This window comes from Macaca fascicularis, chromosome 8 (assembly GCF_037993035.2).
Source record: "Macaca fascicularis isolate 582-1 chromosome 8, T2T-MFA8v1.1".
Classification (NCBI taxonomy): domain Eukaryota; kingdom Metazoa; phylum Chordata; class Mammalia; order Primates; family Cercopithecidae; genus Macaca; species Macaca fascicularis.
Window position 1 is genome coordinate 13,987,312 of NC_088382.1, and position 18,777 is coordinate 14,006,088.

Here is an 18,777-nt window from a genome sequence, read left to right on the forward strand (position 1 = left end):
CTGTCTTCCCTGGCTGCAGTAGGAGCAATCTTTCTGAGCTCAGGATGAAAAAGAACCCAGCTGGTTAGGGGACAGAAAATCATCACTTCTCAGGGGGCTTCCCGGGTCCCAAATCCCCATGTGATACATGGAAGTAAAAAACTATCAATGACCAAGCATCTGAACGCTTATCCCACCTCACCATCTGCTTCTCCTGCCATGCAAATTTAAAATTAATAAGCCTGCTATTAGAGAACAGAGTTGGTGCTGCATCTTTCTAAAATTATGGATAATTACCAGCCCACAATGGCTTCTAATCAGATTTGAGTGGTCCTTTAGACAGAAAGCTAAAGTGCCTCAGCCCTAAACTGAGAAGAAAACAGAAACTGAAATGCTCTAGATTTGATTCTTTCCCCCTTGTTCTAAAGTTGCTGTTCCCGAATCTCCTTCTACTGTCTTGTTCATAAAATGTACGAGAAACAGGGAAATTTAAAGACATGATAAAAATGGCCACTTTTTCTAGGTACAAACTTTGTGAACATGATTTTCAGCTGCTGGGCTTTTTCTCCACAAACTGTGAGCCTGGAGTACATTTTCTCCCTCGTGGTTACACATTCAGAGTCAGGGAAAGTGGCTTTAGCAGTAAAGAGGGGAGTGCAGTGAGAAGTGACCGGGCACTGAGAAGGGCAGACAGGGACTCTACCTCAGTGGCCTGCAGCACTCCTGGGCCTCGACCTTTACTTTTCTATCTGTACAAGGGATCTAAAGGCCCGTGATTCTAGAACACGACAGCTCTTCATACATACATACGCAAACATCACACACCTATGTGAAAAGCTGTGACACTTGGCTGATTTCCTGAAGAAGTTGTCTTGTATCATTTCTACTCAAGTACTCCACCTCCTTCCAGACAAGTATCAGAGGATGATGGGCTATCCCACAGCAATGTGTGTAACCTCTCCTGCTTACGATCCCCGTTCACATAGCATTTTCCAAAAGCATTTGGTGTGAAGTGACAGAAGAAAGAAGAAGAAGGTCCTTTCAGCCCATTCATTCATTCATTCATTCATTCAACAAATATTGACTGACTACGTGTCAGGCACTGGTGATATACCAGGGAACATATAGTTTTGTAGGTAGAGACAGACAACCAAAAAGTATGTTAAAGAGTGATCAATGCTGCAGAGGAAAATACACCAGGAAGCAGGAAGAACAATACCCCAACCACCCTACACTGGGGTGAGGCTAGCGTTACAAAATGGAAACAGCGGCCGGGCTCGGTGGCTCACACCTGTAATCTCAGCTCTTTGGGAGACTGAGGCAGGTGGATCACCTGAGTTCAGGAGTTCAAGATCGGCCTGACCAATACGGCGAAACTCTGTCTCTACTAAAAACATAAAAACTAGCTGGACGTGGTGGCACACACCTGTAATCCCAGTTACTCAGGAAGCTGAGGCACAAGAATCACTTGAACCCGGGAGGCAGAGGTTGGAGCGAGCCGAGGTCGTGCCACTGCACTCCAGCCTGGGTGACAGAGCAAGACTCTGTCTCAAAAAAAGTAAAAATAAAAATAAAATGTAAACAGAGAATAAGATACCAAAAGAAAGAACATGAACGATTAATTGTAACAAAAGCCTTTGTAAGCTGATACTTTCCTTCCTGGATCCTTGTCCCTTACAAATGGAAAAACACGGCGGGTAGGGGTAGCATCAAAATGATGGTGATGTTTTAAGATGGCTTTGGGTTTCAGATGTCGGACAGCCATACTCATGTACTTCAAGGAGAAAGCTCTAGCTCTATAAGCCATCTGGGCAATGGTTTAATGTCTTTTTTTTTTTTTTTTTTTTTCCAGAGGGTTTTTAAAATACAGGAATACATGTGTGTTTATTTGGCTGCTCTGTGCCCACACACGTGCAAACTGTGCTAACAGGTTTTTCCGTGTTTTGCTGAATTTGCCAGCTTACCATAAACAGGCTTTCATGTCTTAATTGTCTATAAATAGCACAAACACCCAAAAATGCAAATCAAGACAAGGTGTCCCTTCAACTGCTGCTCCCATGATGACAGCGAGCGACAATTGGCCAAATCAACACATGGAGACTGAAGCTGTCCGGCAGAGAGCACAGGGCCAACTGCTTTTCCCATAGCATTTAAAGAAACAAGCGGAAACAGCTCTCCACACAGGACAGACACGTCCTTTGTCCTTTGAATAAATGCTGCCAATCCCCAAAATACTTTCTCCATCACACTATCTATATAGAATTCAAGTTCCTTCCAATACCATAGTAATGCCAGTGATAGACTACGTTTGGCCATAATGACCCATTAGCATTCTTTTTCCTCTAAAATGTTGAAATAATAACATTGAGTGTGCACTCACGAGGTGCCAGGCTCTGAGTTTGATCTCGTTGAGTTCTCATTGAAATCCGGTAAGATCAGTACCATATTCTCTCATTTTTCATAGATGAGGAAACTCAGGCATAGAAAGGCTAAGTAAGTTGTCCATGGTCACAGCTTATTTAGGAACTTTTCTCCAAACTTTCAAAAGTTAACTACTGCCACTATTACAAATGAGTTTCTGTTTGTTTGTTTTTTTTTTTTTTTTTTTTTTTTTTTTGAGACAGGGTCTTGCTCTGACCAGGCTGGAGGGAGTGGAGTGATGATGTTTCACTGCAGCCTCGACTTCCCGGGCTCAAGTGATTCTCGCACCTCAGCCTCTCCACAGTAGCTGGGATTACAGGCATGAGCCACCACACCTGGCTAATTTTTTAATTTTTATTTTTTGTAGGGATGGGGTTTCACCATGTTGCCCAGACTGGTTCCGAACTCTGGGCTCAAGAGATCCTCCCAGGTCGGCCTCCCAAAGTGCTGGGATTACAGGTGTAAGCCACTGTGCACAGCCCTACAAATGCGACTTGTACAAAGTCAGAGCAGTGAGCAGGAAGAGAACAGAGACTTCAGTGAGTCTCCTGGCTGTTGCAACACCATATCCCTCCTCCATACCGTAATGTGTCTACACCCACCAAGCTCCTAGACGTTGAAGGCAGGCCAGCTCAGAGACGAAACAGCAGTCAAGAAAGAGAAGATGCAGACATGCGTCTTGATTTCAGCTCGAGCGTGCATCTCTCCCCTGCAGCTGCACAGGCAGAAACCAGGGGCCGTGAGTCTGAGGCAGTGTGTTTGGTTCCTGGCAGGTAATCTTTTGGGAGACCATCCCATACAATTAGTGTTACACTTCTCAAAAAGGAAGTGTGACTTGTATAGAAAAATCGATTCCATTTGGGAGAAAGGTCTAATAAAACCCCAAAGGGTAATACAACAACAAATTAAATTCATCTGTCCAAACTGAAATCCCAAAGCCCTCTGGGCACACAGCTGCTTTTCTGAGCTGAAATTCAGCTCCAGCTGAGAAACAGGTCAAATTTCCTAAAAAGGTTTCTTTTTCACATACCTTCAATAAAAATTCCTTTCCCTCACTTGTCATTTTCCAGATTTAATGGCTCTGTTGGCCTTCCTCTTATTTAGACCGTGAGCACTGACTTCATGTCTGCTACGGCCGGGACTCCAAGGGAGGCACCCTAGGGAACACAGATGACTGCAGCACAGCGACACCCTCAAAGAGCACACACGGGGAAGGCAAGATGATACCATCGCAGCCTTCACACACAAACGAACTTGGCATCCATACCCCGTCCCATTTCTAGAAAACAACGATGCTGAGTCAGTAACATTTACCGAACAGCCTGCAGTGTGGAGGCAGGCACGAGGGGGCTTCATGTGGGGAAGAGCACCTTCAGAAGGGGGCATGCAAGCAACGTGGAGGCAGGAGACACCCCCACGCACAAGGGCCAGCCCGGAGGCCTGCAGAAATGCCCATGCATCTGGGAGGGAGAGAGGACAAGATACATAAATGCTCCAAAATGAATAGAAGCCTCCCAAGAACCTCCCCCAAAATGGGGCAGGAATTTACAAAAGACCAAACCGAGCATGCGCAGTTACCCGAGCATGCGCAGTTACCTGAGCATAGCGCCACCAGAGCGAGCTATCCAGGAAGAAACAGGGTCACTAGAAGCCTGAGCCTCTACTCCCAGCTCTGCAACTCATTCACCCTATGACCTTGGTGAAGGCTCTTAGCTTCTGTGAGCCACAAGAGAATCACGGGAAAACAGAAGATATGAAAACTGCTCTGCCTTTTTCACAGAACTGCTGAGGGAATAAAATCAGATAATGGATTTTTAAATTCTCTGTGAATTACGAAACAAAATACAAACGCATGACATCATTCTTACCATTAACAACAGCACTGTCAAATTAAGAGCAGAGTTAAGACCACAGCATTTTCCACCCCCCGACTCCCCAGAGAAATAGTGAGTCCAGCTGATGTATTTGGGCAACCCCAGTATCTAGGCTTCGAGAGCCTCAAACAGCTCATGAACTCTGACAGTATCACTCCAGCCCAGTGCTCACTAAGTTCTCCAAGAGAGCCAACTGACAGAAAATACTACAGATTTTTCAGCTGGGCTTGAAGCCCTCCAAGCTCACAGCACAGCTAAACAACGGAGAAGAGGTTTTCTGCCACTAGGCTCAAAAGCTGGCTTTTGTAGATTCCCATAGAAAGAACATTTAAGGCCAGGCGTGGCGGCTTATGCCTGTAATCCCAGCAATTTGGGAAGCCGAGGCAGGAGGATCACCTGAGCTCAGAAGTTCAAGAACAGCCTGGCCAATATGGCGAAGCCCCATCTGTACTAAAAATACAAAAATTAGCTGGGCATGCTGGCGGGCACCTGTAATCCCAGCTACTTGGGAGGCTGAGGCAGGAAAATAGCTTGAACTCAGGAGGCTGAGGTTGCAGTGAGCTGAGATCATGCCACTGCACTCCAGCCTGGGTGACAAGAGCAAAACTCCATCTCAAAGAAAAAAAAAAAAGAAAGAGCATTCTTTTTTGCTGATGTTAAATTTCCTGTGCTAAACACAGAGAAATCATGCAACACTGAAATCCTGAAAAACATATCATAAAAAGCATTTAGTGACTGAAAAGACATTCAGTATAACCTGTAACAGTGAGCTCCCCTCCTCTTTCCATCCAGCTCCACTAACGCTGTGACCCTTAACAATGCTTTCACTACCACAGAGGAAAATTAATAGGACCGCTTACCCCTCTCAGCTGACAGCTAAACCACTGCTTCTCCCTGGGCTCACTAAAGATGACCTTTACCCAAAACCAGGCTGCAACGACCCTGTAGATGTTGACTAACAATTTCAAAATTCCCATATTCTTTGTCCACTCCTAAGGAAGATGAACTGAAGCCAGGTGTCTCCAAGTCAGAACTAACAGAGGCCTTAAACATCAGATGGCCCATCCCCTTCTTTGACAACCGGGGGATCTAAAGCTGAGCTTATGGAAGAAAACAGCCTGTTTAGTAACAAAGCGAAAACCAAAGCCTAGTCACCTAACCTCTGGTCCAGAAGTCCTGTGACAATCCAGCACCCATATAGGATGAGTCTCCCTAACCAGAAACTCTGAAATCCACAACTTTTTCAGTGCCGACGTGATGCTCAATGAAATGTTCATTGGAGCAGCTCAGATTCTGGATTTTTGAATTCAGGATGCTCAACCAGCAAGTATAATACAAATATTCAAAAATCCAAAAATGTAAAAAAATCTGAGACACTTCTGGTTCCAAGCAGTTTGGATGAGGAATATTCAACCCGCATTTTTTTTTTTTTTTCCTCTAATGAAGGAAATTAAAAACGAGGCCCGAGCAAAGTCATTCAATCCATACTAAAGTCATTCAATAGTTTAATTAGTACCCATTTAAAGTTAAGTGCTACCCACAGATATTTAAAAGGATGAAAACATACATACCTATAATCCCAGAACTTTGGAAGGCTGAGGCGGGAGGATCACCTGATGTCAGGAGTTCAAAACCAGCCCGGCCAGCATGGTGAAACTCCATCTCTACTAAAAATGCAAAAATTAGCCAGGTGTGGTGGCACACACCTGTAATCCCAGCTACTCAGAAGGCTGAGGCACGAGAATCACTTGAACCTGGGGGGAGCACGTTGCAGTGAGCTGAGATCACACCACTGTACTCCAGCCTGGACCACAGAGCAAGACTCTGTCTCAAAAAAAAAAAAAGAAAAAAGAAAATTAATTTAAATTGTGTTTTCACATGGAGCCCATGTTCCCAGAACACAAGCCCTGCTCTATGCTCCAAGGGCACACAGGGTGCCCCTTTATCTTAATACTCACCATATTCCATGGCAGCCATTGGCATGTGTCTGTCCATCGCACTAGACTTCCTGTGCATGAGGCAGGGATCATATATTATTACCTTTCTGTCCCCAATGTCTGGCCTAGAAGACACTCAGTAAATGATTCCTGAACTAAGTCAGATACTAAGACATTTTAAACTTGTATTAACAAAATTGATTCAGTAAGTCTGCCAATGCAGCGTTCATACCACACAGCTTAAATCTCAACCTGCGGATTCATCTTGTGTTCTGCTAGATTATCACCTATTAACATTCAGGAGGCACCTAGTATGTGCTGGGCATTACTAACTGCTGGGGACCTAGCACTGACAAAACAACATTCCTTGTTCAAAGAGAAGTTCTAGTATAAAGAGGAATAGAAGGAACAGGCTAGATTGATGAGAGAGCTAAGAAAAGGACAGGGTGCCATGGGAAGCACCTGGTCTTGTCTGGATGGTACATAGTTAACAAAGTCTGAGTGCTTCGTATAGCGTAAGATCATCTCCTCCAAAGAAGCGAATGAAGCTTTGATTCCCCAGTACCAGAAGTCACCAGAAAGGTGCGCACAGCCACATGCTTAGTGTACGAAGTGAAACCAAAAAACAAACAAAGCTCCAACTTCCAGAGGCAACGGTCCAATTATGAAATCCTCTGGCTATGTTCAATTTAAATTCAAGGTATTCAAGAGGCCAATATTTAAGTGATAAATTATCCCAAACACTTAAAACTAAAGTAGTCTTTGGTTCAAGGGGTAAGGGTATACTACCTTTTACAAATTTATTAGCTCTTAATATTTACATTTGAATATGATGATGATGTAATAATAAGTTTACTGAGTAGTTACTATGTGTTAGGCACCAAACTAAGCACTTTACACACACATTTGCACGATCCTGTGAGATGATAATGACCCCTTGTCATCCCATTTCATAGATGAAAGTCAGGTTTATATAAGCTTAAAAACTTGCCCAAATGACACAGCTAGTTAGCAAAACCCAGGCAGCCTGAATCCATAGGCCTTGTTTAAAGAAGTAATATTTATAAACTGTCCACCACAGCGGTGGTACAAACGAGAGTTCAATAAATGCCTAAAGAGCACTTCATACCCAAAATCGTTTCCCACGAATCAAACTAGACTTACTCTGGTTCTGCCTAACCAACTGTCAAATTATTGTTCCATGAAGAAAAGGTGGAATGGGTAGAGATCAGAATAGAGTGAATAACTGGTAAATATACTTCATGGCAGGTAGTAACAGGATGTGGCATTTAGGCTATTTCCACATTTGTTTGCATAACACTTTTTTTCACAGTTCTAAAGCACAAGAACCATTATAAGCTGGTGAAAGCATAAGGCATGTTTATGATCCAGGACTCCAATTCACTGTGGATCAGTGGATCTCAACCTTTACGGTATATCAGAACCACCTGGGGGTTTTTAACAGCACTATAGCTGCGCAGGCTCCATTCCTGCAGATTCTATTTCAACTGGTCTGGAGTAAGCACGCATGCTTTTTTAACAACCCTCCAGATGCAGCTAGGTTTGCAAACCACTGTCCAAGTGGCTCTCACACTTCTGCTCAGTTCAACACGCACTCACTGAGATTCTAAGCACTATGAACTGGGCTAAGTTAACAAGTCAGGCCCCACTCCCTAATAATATTGGCAAAGAAATCAATATCAAAGATTTATTCCAGTCCAAACCAAATAAATTGCCGGGTGAAAAAAATGCCCTGGCATAGTTTGCCACACTAAACAACTTCCTGTATCTTCCTGGTCAGTAGCCTAGAGACTGACTTTGAGCCATGAGAATTCAGAATCAGGGGAAAATGCCAGTCTGAGGCATCTGCCACACTCCTAGCACACCCCCAAAAGCGCCCAGCTACATTTCACATCCACTGTCCTAACAGGGGTCGAAATAGGGAAGAGCAGTGCAATACAGAAAACAGAGCCTGCTGGGTGGCAAAAGGCTGGGAAATACCAGTCCTAGCCCTGCTACCAATCGCTCTGGTCACTTCTCTCTGGTCCTGGTGTGGCCAACAGTTACACGAGAGGGTGAGGCATAAAAACACAGATGTCAGGGAAGCTCCAGCATCCAAAATACATAGAAATTAAAAAGCATTAAGGTGATATCAAGGAATGTATGCCATCAACCTGAAAAGTAACTGAAATATTCCTTTTCCTATTCTTAAGAAATCAAAGGTGGAAGCAGAAAGTTGAGCAATCAGCCTACCAAGTTAACTAGGGCAACAGAATACACTCACGGATTCTGTTCACAACAGCGGGGGTGACAGACCAAAAGGAGAACTGCAGAGCGTCCCTCTCTCCTCTGTCCACCCATGCCAGCAGCACGTGAGTGCGTCCACACGCAGCGCCCAGTCTCCTGTTCCACTGACGCCAGCGTCCACTCACCGCAAGCGTACTAAGTGCCACATGTGCTATGATGCTCCCTCATCTCATCACCATAGACATCCCTGCTGGAGGTGACTATGTGACAGATGAAAATCACGGAGGCCTAGGGAGGTTGAGAACCGCATTCCCACTGCGGTGAGGGCGTGCTTGAGAGGAACCCCACGGCTGGACCCTCCATGCTGCTCTCCTTAGTAATCACTCCCGGACCAGAGCAGCGAGGGGGAATTTTCTTCCTCTCACTATTTTCAGCCCCTTGGCTGACACAGCATTCCCCAGAAATCTATTGAGTTCTGGCAGCTCTGAGGCCACAAAGCCATAAACGCAGGGGACACACAGCCCATCTGTCTCGAACGGGTCTTTTACTTGTCATGCTGGTCATTTCTAAAAGATGGGTTAAGAAAGACTTGGCAAGTTACCACGAAATGAATCCTCCACGCCTCCCTGGGGAAGGCTGACTAGCGAGCAGTCAGGCCGGCTTTCTTCCCCCACTCCCTGCATTCCTGTCCCTAAGGAGCCACAGACAATCCCACCAAATATAGGCAGGAGACAGCCACCTCCTTCCTACAGCTGGAGGGGGGAAGGGTCCTCTCGGGCCTTTCTAACTGCATGAAAACCAAACTGGGAGTTGTACTGACTCGGGCCTCACCCATGTTGCAGGCATGTACAACACAGGTGCCCAGTGGTATCATCAGGCAGAACTACGAATGTGCTTTCCATCGTTTTCATACAATGATTCCAGAACCGCTATTCACACAGCTCCACTTCTCACACATACGACGTGCTTCATGGATTACACAGCATGTTCACCAAGCCCCTCATCCGCTCCTCCCAGCAGCCTTATGTGATCCCTTCAGTATGCTTCCTCATCTCCATTTCTTAAGAAATGGAGTTTCTGAGGTTATGAAACCAAAACTTTCCCAAGAACATCCAGCTAGTGTTAGAACCAGGATATGAGGGCTTCTGATTCTAGAACCAGTATTTGTGCCACTGTTCCACATGGGCCCCTCCAGGGATTTCTGCCTGATCTTAAAATGCAGACAGCAAATCTGTCTCTCTACAGTCCTGGGGTTCCCTATAGACAAGAAGTCAAACTTCTAACAGAAAGCTTATACTTATTTGGAAGGCTACCTGGGATATTTCTTTTAAGTTAGTTTGTTCATGTTTTGGAAAGATTGTTCCAATGGCAATGCGGGGCATGAAGTGTGGAAAGGATTCCATGATGAGGCAGAGAAACAATTCGGTGGCTCTTACAACAGTTCAAATGAGGCATGAGGTGCAACTAGAAAGGACAGAGGGAAAATGCATTGGAAAGAAATGCAAAATGAAATCCACTCAGACCCAGGATGGAATAAAGGGGATTAAGCATGATGGTGGTTTCTAGTTTGAAAGACTGATGAACACGGATGTCATTAACTACTGCAGAGTGGTATCTGGGGCCTGGGTGCACCAGTTTGTTTAACCATTCACCTGCCGAGCAGTCTCCGGGCTGTTTCCAGTTTCTAGCCTTCATAAACAATGCTGCTATGAACAGATACATAAAGGCTTTTGTGTGAACATAAGTCTTCATTTCTCTGGGATAACTGCCCATGAATGTGAGTGCTGCATCCTATGGCAATTGCACATTTAGTTTTTTAAGTAACTGTCAAGCTGTTTTCCAGAATGGCTGTACCATCTTCCATTCCCACCAGCCAAGTGTGAGTGATCCCGTTTCCCCGCATCCTCACCAGCATTGGCCTTGTTACTACTTTTTATTTTAGGCTTTCTGATAGGTGTATAGTGACGTGGCTTTAGTGTGCCTTTTTCTGATGGCTCATGATGTTGAACAAATTTTCATGTGCTTATATGTTATCTGAAATGTCTCTTCAGGTCTTTTATTCATTTTCAAAGTAGATGATTTGGTTTCACTGCTGAATTTTGATAGTTTTAAATATATTATAGATATGAGTCCTTTATCAGACATGTGGTTTGCAAATAGTTTCTCCCAGTCTCTCGCTCCTCTTTTCATCTTTATTTTGCATTTTACATTTTAGTCCATAATCCATTGTGAGTTAATTTTTGTGCGAGGTATGAGGTTTAGATCAGAGTTCAGGTTTTTTTCCTATGAATAATCAGGTAGCCAGTAACTTTTTTAAGACACAAGGTCTCACTCTGTCACCCAGGCTGGAATGCAATGACAGGATCAGAGCTCACTGCAGCCTTGACTCCTGGGCTCAAGTTATCCTCCTGCCTCAGCCTCCTGGAGTAGCTGGGACCACAGGCAGGTGTCACCATGACCAGTTAATTTTTTTTAGTTTTTGTAGAGACGGGGTCTTGAGCCATGTTACCCAGGCTGGTGTGGAACTCCTAGACTAAAGTCATCATCCCACTTATATGGGGCCAGGCAGTGGCACATGACTGTAATCACAACACGTTGGGAGGATGAAGCAGGAGAATCACTTGAACCCAGGAATTCCAGACCAGCCTGAGCAACAGAGGGAGGCCCTGTCTCTGCAAAAAATTTTAAACATTAGCTGGGCATGGTATTGTACACCTGCAGTCCCAGCTACTTGGGAGGCTGAGGTGGGAGGATCTCTGCAGCCTATGAGGCTGAGGCTGCAGTGAGCCATGATCGCATCACTACACTCCAGCCTGGGAGAAAGTGAGACACTGTCTCCAAAAAAAAACAAAAAAACAAACAAAAAAAAAAGCTAGAGCATCACCCATATTAAAGACAGGTATTGTTTTTTTGAAAATTTAATTACAGTTATATAATGGACATGTAAAATGTCCAGTTTGAAAGCTTGAAAAATATATAAGTATTCTTAACTTAAAATTCTGATTCCGACCTAAGATATCGCATACTGTTTACATAAGTATCACAATGTCTGGACAACAACTAAAAATGTGTATGAGGGAGAAAAATGAGCATGTATGCCTATTAATTGAGGTATATTTCCCCCTTATTACATAAAAAAGTCATCACAGCAAACCCCTGTGACTGTATCTAAAGCAAGCCTACAGTTTTACTTCTCTGTATTATAAAATGCAAGGCTAAAATTCAAATACTAAACATTTTCTGAAGCCAAGGGTAGTTAACTCAAAATAAATGCCTAGGGTCTATATCAAAAATATGAAAAAGCTAGCTACTTCATAGCCATTCCAATCTAAGTTCAGCTTTTTCTTTTTTAATTGACACATAATTGTGTGCCGTACATACGTATAGAGTACACATAGTGATGTTATAATACATGTAATGTATGTGATCAGTGTAATTAGCATATCCACCATCTCAAACATTTATCATTTCTTTGTGTTGGTAACGTTCAATACCCTTCCTCCAATTATCTGAAACTATATATATATCTCTATATATATAGATATATATATATATTTTTTCTTTTGAGACAAAGTCTTGCTCTGTTGCCCAGGCTGGAGTGCAGTGGTGTGATCTCAGCTCACTGCAACGTCTGCTTCCTAGGTTCAAGCTATTCTCCTGCCTCGGCCTCCCTGAGCTGGGGTTACAGGCACCCACCACTATGCCCGGCTAATTTTTGTATTTTTAGTAGACATGGGGTTTTACCACGTTGGCCAGGCTGGTCTCAAACTCCTGACCTCAGGTGATCCACCCACCTCAGCCTCCCAAAGTGCTAGGATTACAGGCATGAGCCACTGCGCCCAGCCTGAAACTATATATTCTTGTTAACTATAGTCATCCTATGTTATAGAACACTAGAACTTATTCCTATCCAGCTATAATTTTGTATCCTTTAACAAATTTCTCCCTATCTCCCTCTTCCCCCACCCTTCTCACCCTCTAGGATCCTCTGTCTACTTTCAACTTTCATGAGATCCACTCTCTTTTGCCTTCCACATAAGAGAACATGGGCTGTGTAACTTTCTGTCCCTGGCTTATTTCATAATATCTTCCAGTTCCATCCACGTTGCTGAGAATAACAGGACTTCATCCTGTGTTATGGCTGAATAGTACTCCACTGTGTATAAAGACCACATTTTCTCTATCCATCATCTGCTGTTGGACACCGAGGCTGATTCCATATCTTGGCTATGGTGAACAGTGCTGCAGGAAACACAGAGGTGCAGATGCCCCTTCGACAATGATTTCCTTTTCTTTGGGTATCTACACTGTTGTGGGACTGCTGGATCACACTGTAATTTCATTTGCAGTTTTCTGAGAAACCTCCATACTCTTTGCCATAGTGGGTGCCCTAGCTTACTCACTCTTATTCTTTTTTCTCTTTGAGACAGAGTCTCACTGTTGCCCAGGCTGGAGTACAGTGGTGCAATCTTGGCTTGCTTACTGTAGCATCCGCTTCCCGGGTTCCAGTGGTTCTCATGCCTTGGCCTCCCGAGTAGCTGGGATTACGGACAACCGCCACTGCACCTGGCAAATTTTTGTATTTTTTAGTAGAGATGGGGTTTCACCACGTTGGCCAGGCTGGTCTTGAACTCCTGGCCTCAAGTGACCCGCCCACCTCAGTTGCCCAACAGTGCTGGGATTACAGGTGTGATCCACCGCTCCCAGCTAAGTTTTGTGTTTTTAGTAGAGACGGGGTTCACCATGTTGGCCAGGCTGGTTTCAAACTCCTGACATCAGGTGATCTGCCCGCCTCGGCCTCCCAAAGTGCTGGGATGTCAGCGTGCGCCCCTCGCCCAGCTGCTCTAGTTTACACCCCCCTACAGTGTGTAAGCGCTCCCTTTTCTCCATATCCTTGCCAGCACTTGTTATTTTTTGTCTTTTCGATAATACCCATCCTAACAGATGAGATGATGCCTCACTGCGGTTTTGATTTGCATTTCTCTGATTATAAGCGATACTGAGCATTTTTTTCACATATTTTTTGGCCATTTGTATGTCTTCCTTCAAGAAATGTCTGCTCTGTTGGGTGTGGTGACACAAACCTGTAAGCCCAGCACTCAGAATGCTAAGGCAGGAGGACAGCTTGAGCCTAGACTGGCCTAGGCAGCATAGCAAAACCCTAGCAAAAAAAAAAAAAAAAAAAAAAAAAGAAAGGAAAGAAAGAAAGAAAGAAAGAAAGAAAGAAAGAAAGAAAGAAAGAGAGAGAAATATCTGTGTCTGTTCAGCTTTTTTTTTTTTTTTTTTGAGGCAGAGTTTCGCTCTGTCTCCCAGGCTGGAGTGCAGTGGCGGGATCTCAGCTCACTGCAAGCTCCGCCTCCCGGGTTTACGCCTTTCTCCTGCCTCAGCCTCCTGAGTAGCTGGGACTACAGGCGCCCGCCCCCTCGCCCGGCTAGTTTTTTTTGTATTTTTTAGTAGAGACGGGGTTTCACCATGTTAGCCAGGATGGTCTCGATCTCCTGACCCTGTTCAGCTTTTTGACCTCCAAAAATTAAGAGTCCATTTTGGAATCGGACGACCTGCCTGATTCAGAGACAATCTGTGTTTGGTTCTACTCTGCTACTTCCTATGTGACTTTGGGAAGTTCCCTTAGCCACTTTGAGCTCAACTTCCTCAACATTAACCAGGAATAAGTACCACCTGCCTCTGCTGGTTAACGCTGAGGACTGAAAGGAGAACCTCCACAACGCCACTTGACAATGCCGCCTGGCGGAAGCCCCTCAATGCGGGGCTGGAAGGATCATCTGAAGCCAAATACAACTTTCCTTTCCACTGTCCCAGGCTCACTCTGCATGCGATTAGCAAGGAATAGCGAATAAAGGAAACCAAAATAGTTGCTTAATTTTTAATAAATTTTATAAAGAGGGGGTGGTGGCAAAATAGGAGGGAGAGGAGGGGAAGGAAAAGCAGCCGGTCACAAGTTCTAGTCCAGGGCTCATCCCCAGCCTCCTCACTCAGGCAATCACCAGTCCCCACCTCCTGGGGAGGGGTACTTTCTCCGCTGGCTTCACCTACAGGAAAGGCACTGCCACAGGTGTTCAGAAACCAGGAACACCTTGAAATGGGCAATGTGCTTTGGGTAGGAGACCTACAATTTCCCCAAAGAAACCACGGCACAAAAGTGACCCACATAGGAGGGACCAACCGCTGTAAACCCTTGGTGGCAAAAACGGATGTCATACCTTCTGTACAGGAGACACACACCCAGGTAAAACTTGCCAAAATAGCAGAGAAAAAAATACAGCAGACATCCAGTGCCATTCTGTTACAGAAATATTTATATCCCAAAGCCAGGGACCTCTCTGGAACACTGTCTTCATTTCCACGTCTCATGGAAGATGTTTGAGTGCACTCACATGTGTCTCAACAAACTTCCAGTCCCTGCTCTAAACCCTGTGGCTCCTCAGCAAAACCCAAAAACAAGTATCAGTTTTCCTTCCAAATGGGAAATTTCCTGACCTAGCGAAACCAGCATCAAATCCACTTATTATGAGATAGCTGATTACAGGCGAAGCCCTCTAGTCCAGGATGACTCCCCTCCTGCAGGAGCGGGAAGGATGGGCAGAGCACTGGCCTGCCAGACCACATCTCCAGGCAGTTTGAAACCATGGCTGCTCAGGTGAGCCATGATAAAAATCAAAACCAAGTATCTCTGAAAAGTGTACATGTCAAGACCCAGACCTCGGACCAGACTCAGCCGAAATGGATGTTGCAAGGTTTGTTCAGAGACCTCCTCTCCATGACCCCTCTCCCCGGGACCTCCCTCCTTGCACTAGGGTTCCAAGGCCAATGGACCGCTCCCTTACCTCTAGCCCAGTGCATTTCCAGGACCAGCTCCCAGACTGTACCAGACCCTGAAATGTATTCGCTGAATGCACTATTTCTTGAATGATCATAAATCACCTGACTATAACAACAATTGTTTTAAAAGTGTTCTCTCTCTGTCTCTCAGGAATCATGCCATGAGTTTGAGCAAGCAGCTTTGCTTCTCTCTACTGCAATTCTATCATTTGCAAAATGTTAACAATTACTGTGTTCACCCATAGCATTGTAGTAAAAAGCCTTAAGACCCACTTCATGTAGCCTGCCTGGAGCACAGACCCTGTCACATGGTAAATGCCCACTGAAGGTGAGTTATCTATAGCTATTATTACCTGCCACTCCAGCGAACAAAAGGAGTCGATCAAGTCTCATCGTATCACCATGAAAGGATGTCCAGGTAGACTGCGGAGTGGGAGTAGGGGAACTCAATGTTTACCAGGTACTATTTTGTTTTTTAGAATGTGTACATGTATATTTGTAGGTACACTGGAAAAGATCTGGAAGGAAATACACCCAGTGTTAATAGTGACTACGCCAAAGACACATTCATCCAAACACACAGGAGAAAAACATTCACTATCTTTCTGTCTTCCAAATCATTTGAACTATTTTCAATAAGCATCTATGGCTTTTGTAAAGTTTTTGAAAGGAATTTATTGCATTTTTTTCTGGAGAAACAAGCAGGAGCACGAAAAAGGTGGAAACAGAAGGTAAAATGGAATGGGACTCAATGGAATTGAGTCCCAGCCAGGCTCAGCAGGCTCACGAACCACGCACCTCTCACTACAACTCAACACCAGCTCTCTCTTCTCTTGGTCCAATGGCCCAAGACTTAGAGATAAAAGACTTATTGTGATCACATCAATCACACCAAGGAGCTTGGAACCACCCTTTTTTTTTTTTTTTTTTTTTTTTTGAGACGGAGTCTCACGCTGTTGCCCAGGCTCCTCTCCTTGTGTGTACCTGCCCAGGGCTGTTAGCTTTCCTCCTGTGTCTTTGGCTGGCCTGTAATCCCCTAGTGGTGGAAATGCACCCGGACACTTAGCCATCATCCCCACAACACTCAGCACCACATAGAGACCAGGGCAGTGATGCCCACTCGGACTGTGATTCTACTTATAAAGCAAAGGACCAGGGGCCAGATGCGACTTGTCTTTGGTAACTCACCAGCTGTTGCTTGAACCAGAACAAAGCCAGGTCTCCTGATGCCCAGAAAAGAGCTAGTGCCTGTCCCGCTAGAAACGTGGTGAAAATGTTTTGCTTGCTGTGAAAAGACGCACTACTGGAGAAGATGGGTGCAACTTCTCATGGAGCCACTCAGCCCAGATCACCAGGAAACAGGGCAGCCAGATGAGACACTAATCACGTCCACTGGAAAGGAAATCTGGCTGGGCAGTAGAAGGAAATTCACACAGGTTACCCGGGCCCAACGGCAGCAACAACATGAACAAAACAAAAAATACCTGAGTGGAAAGCCATAGCCTGGCTAGCAAATTCAAAACAGAGCCACAATCCTAGCAGCACATATCACTGCAACACAGAGCTTCAGTCAGTGTGCGCACACTTTAAGTAGAAACGTAAAATGTCCATGTTTTTGGAACAAAGGGCTATTTTTATGTGTGTGTGTGATGTCAGAAGAAACTGTTGGCAAGGAAATAGAAATAGACGTCCTTACACATTGACAGTGAGATAACGGTATGGCCCTAACAGAAGGGAATCGAGCAACACCCATCAACATTTAAAATGCGCAGAACCCTGGATCCCACAATTCCATTTCTAGCAATGCATCCTATGAGTATATTGACGCAAATATGCAAGAATTACGTACAACTCAGCATTGATTAATCCAAACGGTTGGGAATAACCTAAATATTTACCAGTGGGGAACTGGTGAAGAACACTGTTTATCTTATGCCAACATCTGTGTTTTTAAAAAGAAGATACATAGACTGGGCGCAGTCGCTCACATGTGTAATCCCAGCACTTTGAGAGGCTGAGGCAGGTGGATCACGAGGCCAAGATATCCAGACCATCCTGGCCAACACGGTGAAACCCCGTCTCTACTAAAAATGCAAAAATAATCTGGGCACAGTGGCGTGCGCTTGTAGTCCCAGCTACTCAGGAGGTTGAGGCAGGAGAATCGCTTGAACCCAGGAGGTGGAGGTTGCAGTGAGCTGAGATCACGCCAGCCTGGTGACAGAGCAAGACTCCATCTTGGAAAAACAAACAAGCAAACAAACAAACAAAACTGTCAACAGTGGTCACAGAACAGTGATGGGAGTAGGACTGCCTTTCACTCTCCAGGACCTTTTGAATGTCGCTCATATTACATACTCAAAATATATGACTACAGTAAATATTTTCAGAGTAACTATGAAAAACTGGGGAAATAATAATATCTAACACACAGGACTGCTGCATAATTAAAGGATGAAAAACATTAATCACTATCAGAGTTCAAAGGAAGAAAGATTAATTCTAGCTTGGATGTCAGAGCGGGGATCATGTAAAGGAAGTATTTCAAGTCTTGAAGGATGGAGAAGATTTAAAGAGGCAGAAGTGTGGAGATGATGTCCCAGATGGAGATAAGAACATAGGCGAAGACGATGTCCCAGGTGGAGATAAGAACATAGGCAAAGACGATGTCCCAGACGGAAATAAGAACACAGGTGAAGATGATGTCCCAGATGGAGATAAGAACATAGGCAAAGAAAATGAAGAAATGAGAAGGTATAAATTCTAAATGCAGCTCTCAGGCTGGGCTTCAGAACAGGGCTTAGGCAACAAGTTGGAATGCAAGGCTGATGGCGGGAACAGAAACACTGAAACCCAACTTGCATATCACGCCCAGATCATGAGCCTTGAATGCCAAGCCAGGGAAGCCCTCCTTGATCTTAACAACGAAAAATCACTGGGCCGGGTGCGGCGGTTCATGCTTCTAATCCAGTGCTTTGAGAGGCTGAGGCGAGAGGACTGCTTGAGGCCAGGAGTTTGAAACCACTCTGGACAACACAGCAAGACTCTGTCCTTACAAAAAATTTAAAAATTAGCTAGGCAGGATAGCACACCTGTAATCCCAGCTACTCAGGAGGCTGAGGCCGGAGGATCACTTGAGCCCAGGAATTTAGGGTTACCGTGAGCTGTGATTCTGTTGCTGCATTCCAGCCTGAGCAACAGAGCAAGGGCATGTCTCAAAAATAAAAGAAATGAAATAAAATCATTAAAGGTTGTATAGACATAAAGTATAAAATCATACCATATATTATTTAATCCAGATATATAATATAAATTAGAGGGGGAAAAGAGAAATTAGGAAGCTATTATAAGAAGACAAGACTCAACTAAGACACGAGCAAAGGCCCTGGGCTCACAGCCCTATCTTTATATAAAGGAATAAACTACCACATTTATTTTCATGGCATCACCAACTTAGATACAGGCTACAGTATTCTGGAACC

The 18,777-nt window shown here is 44.6% G+C and overlaps 1 protein-coding gene across 9 annotated transcripts in view; it reads right to left on the reverse strand.

Annotated features, from left to right (window-relative positions):
* Nucleotides 1-18,513, reverse strand: part of LOC135964636 (uncharacterized) — a 37,114-nt gene extending 18,601 nt beyond the window's left edge. For 2 of the 9 annotated variants that reach the window (XR_012417048.1, XM_074000273.1), the window contains exon 1: nucleotides 3,997-4,085. Coding sequence is in view for 2 of the 9 variants with exons in the window: in XM_074000270.1 (XP_073856371.1) it covers nucleotides 5,846-5,936 (91 nt within the window). In the remaining 7 variants the exon portion in view is untranslated. Of the gene's footprint in view, nucleotides 1-1,405; nucleotides 1,524-3,002; nucleotides 3,116-3,430; nucleotides 3,671-3,714; nucleotides 3,861-3,996; nucleotides 4,086-5,845; nucleotides 6,362-15,651; nucleotides 15,812-18,387 lie in introns of those variants that run through there. The other 7 variants (XR_012417045.1, XR_010577157.2, XM_074000276.1 and 4 more) reach the window with 7 other exon arrangements.
* Between the last annotated feature and the right edge of the window lie 264 nt (nucleotides 18,514-18,777).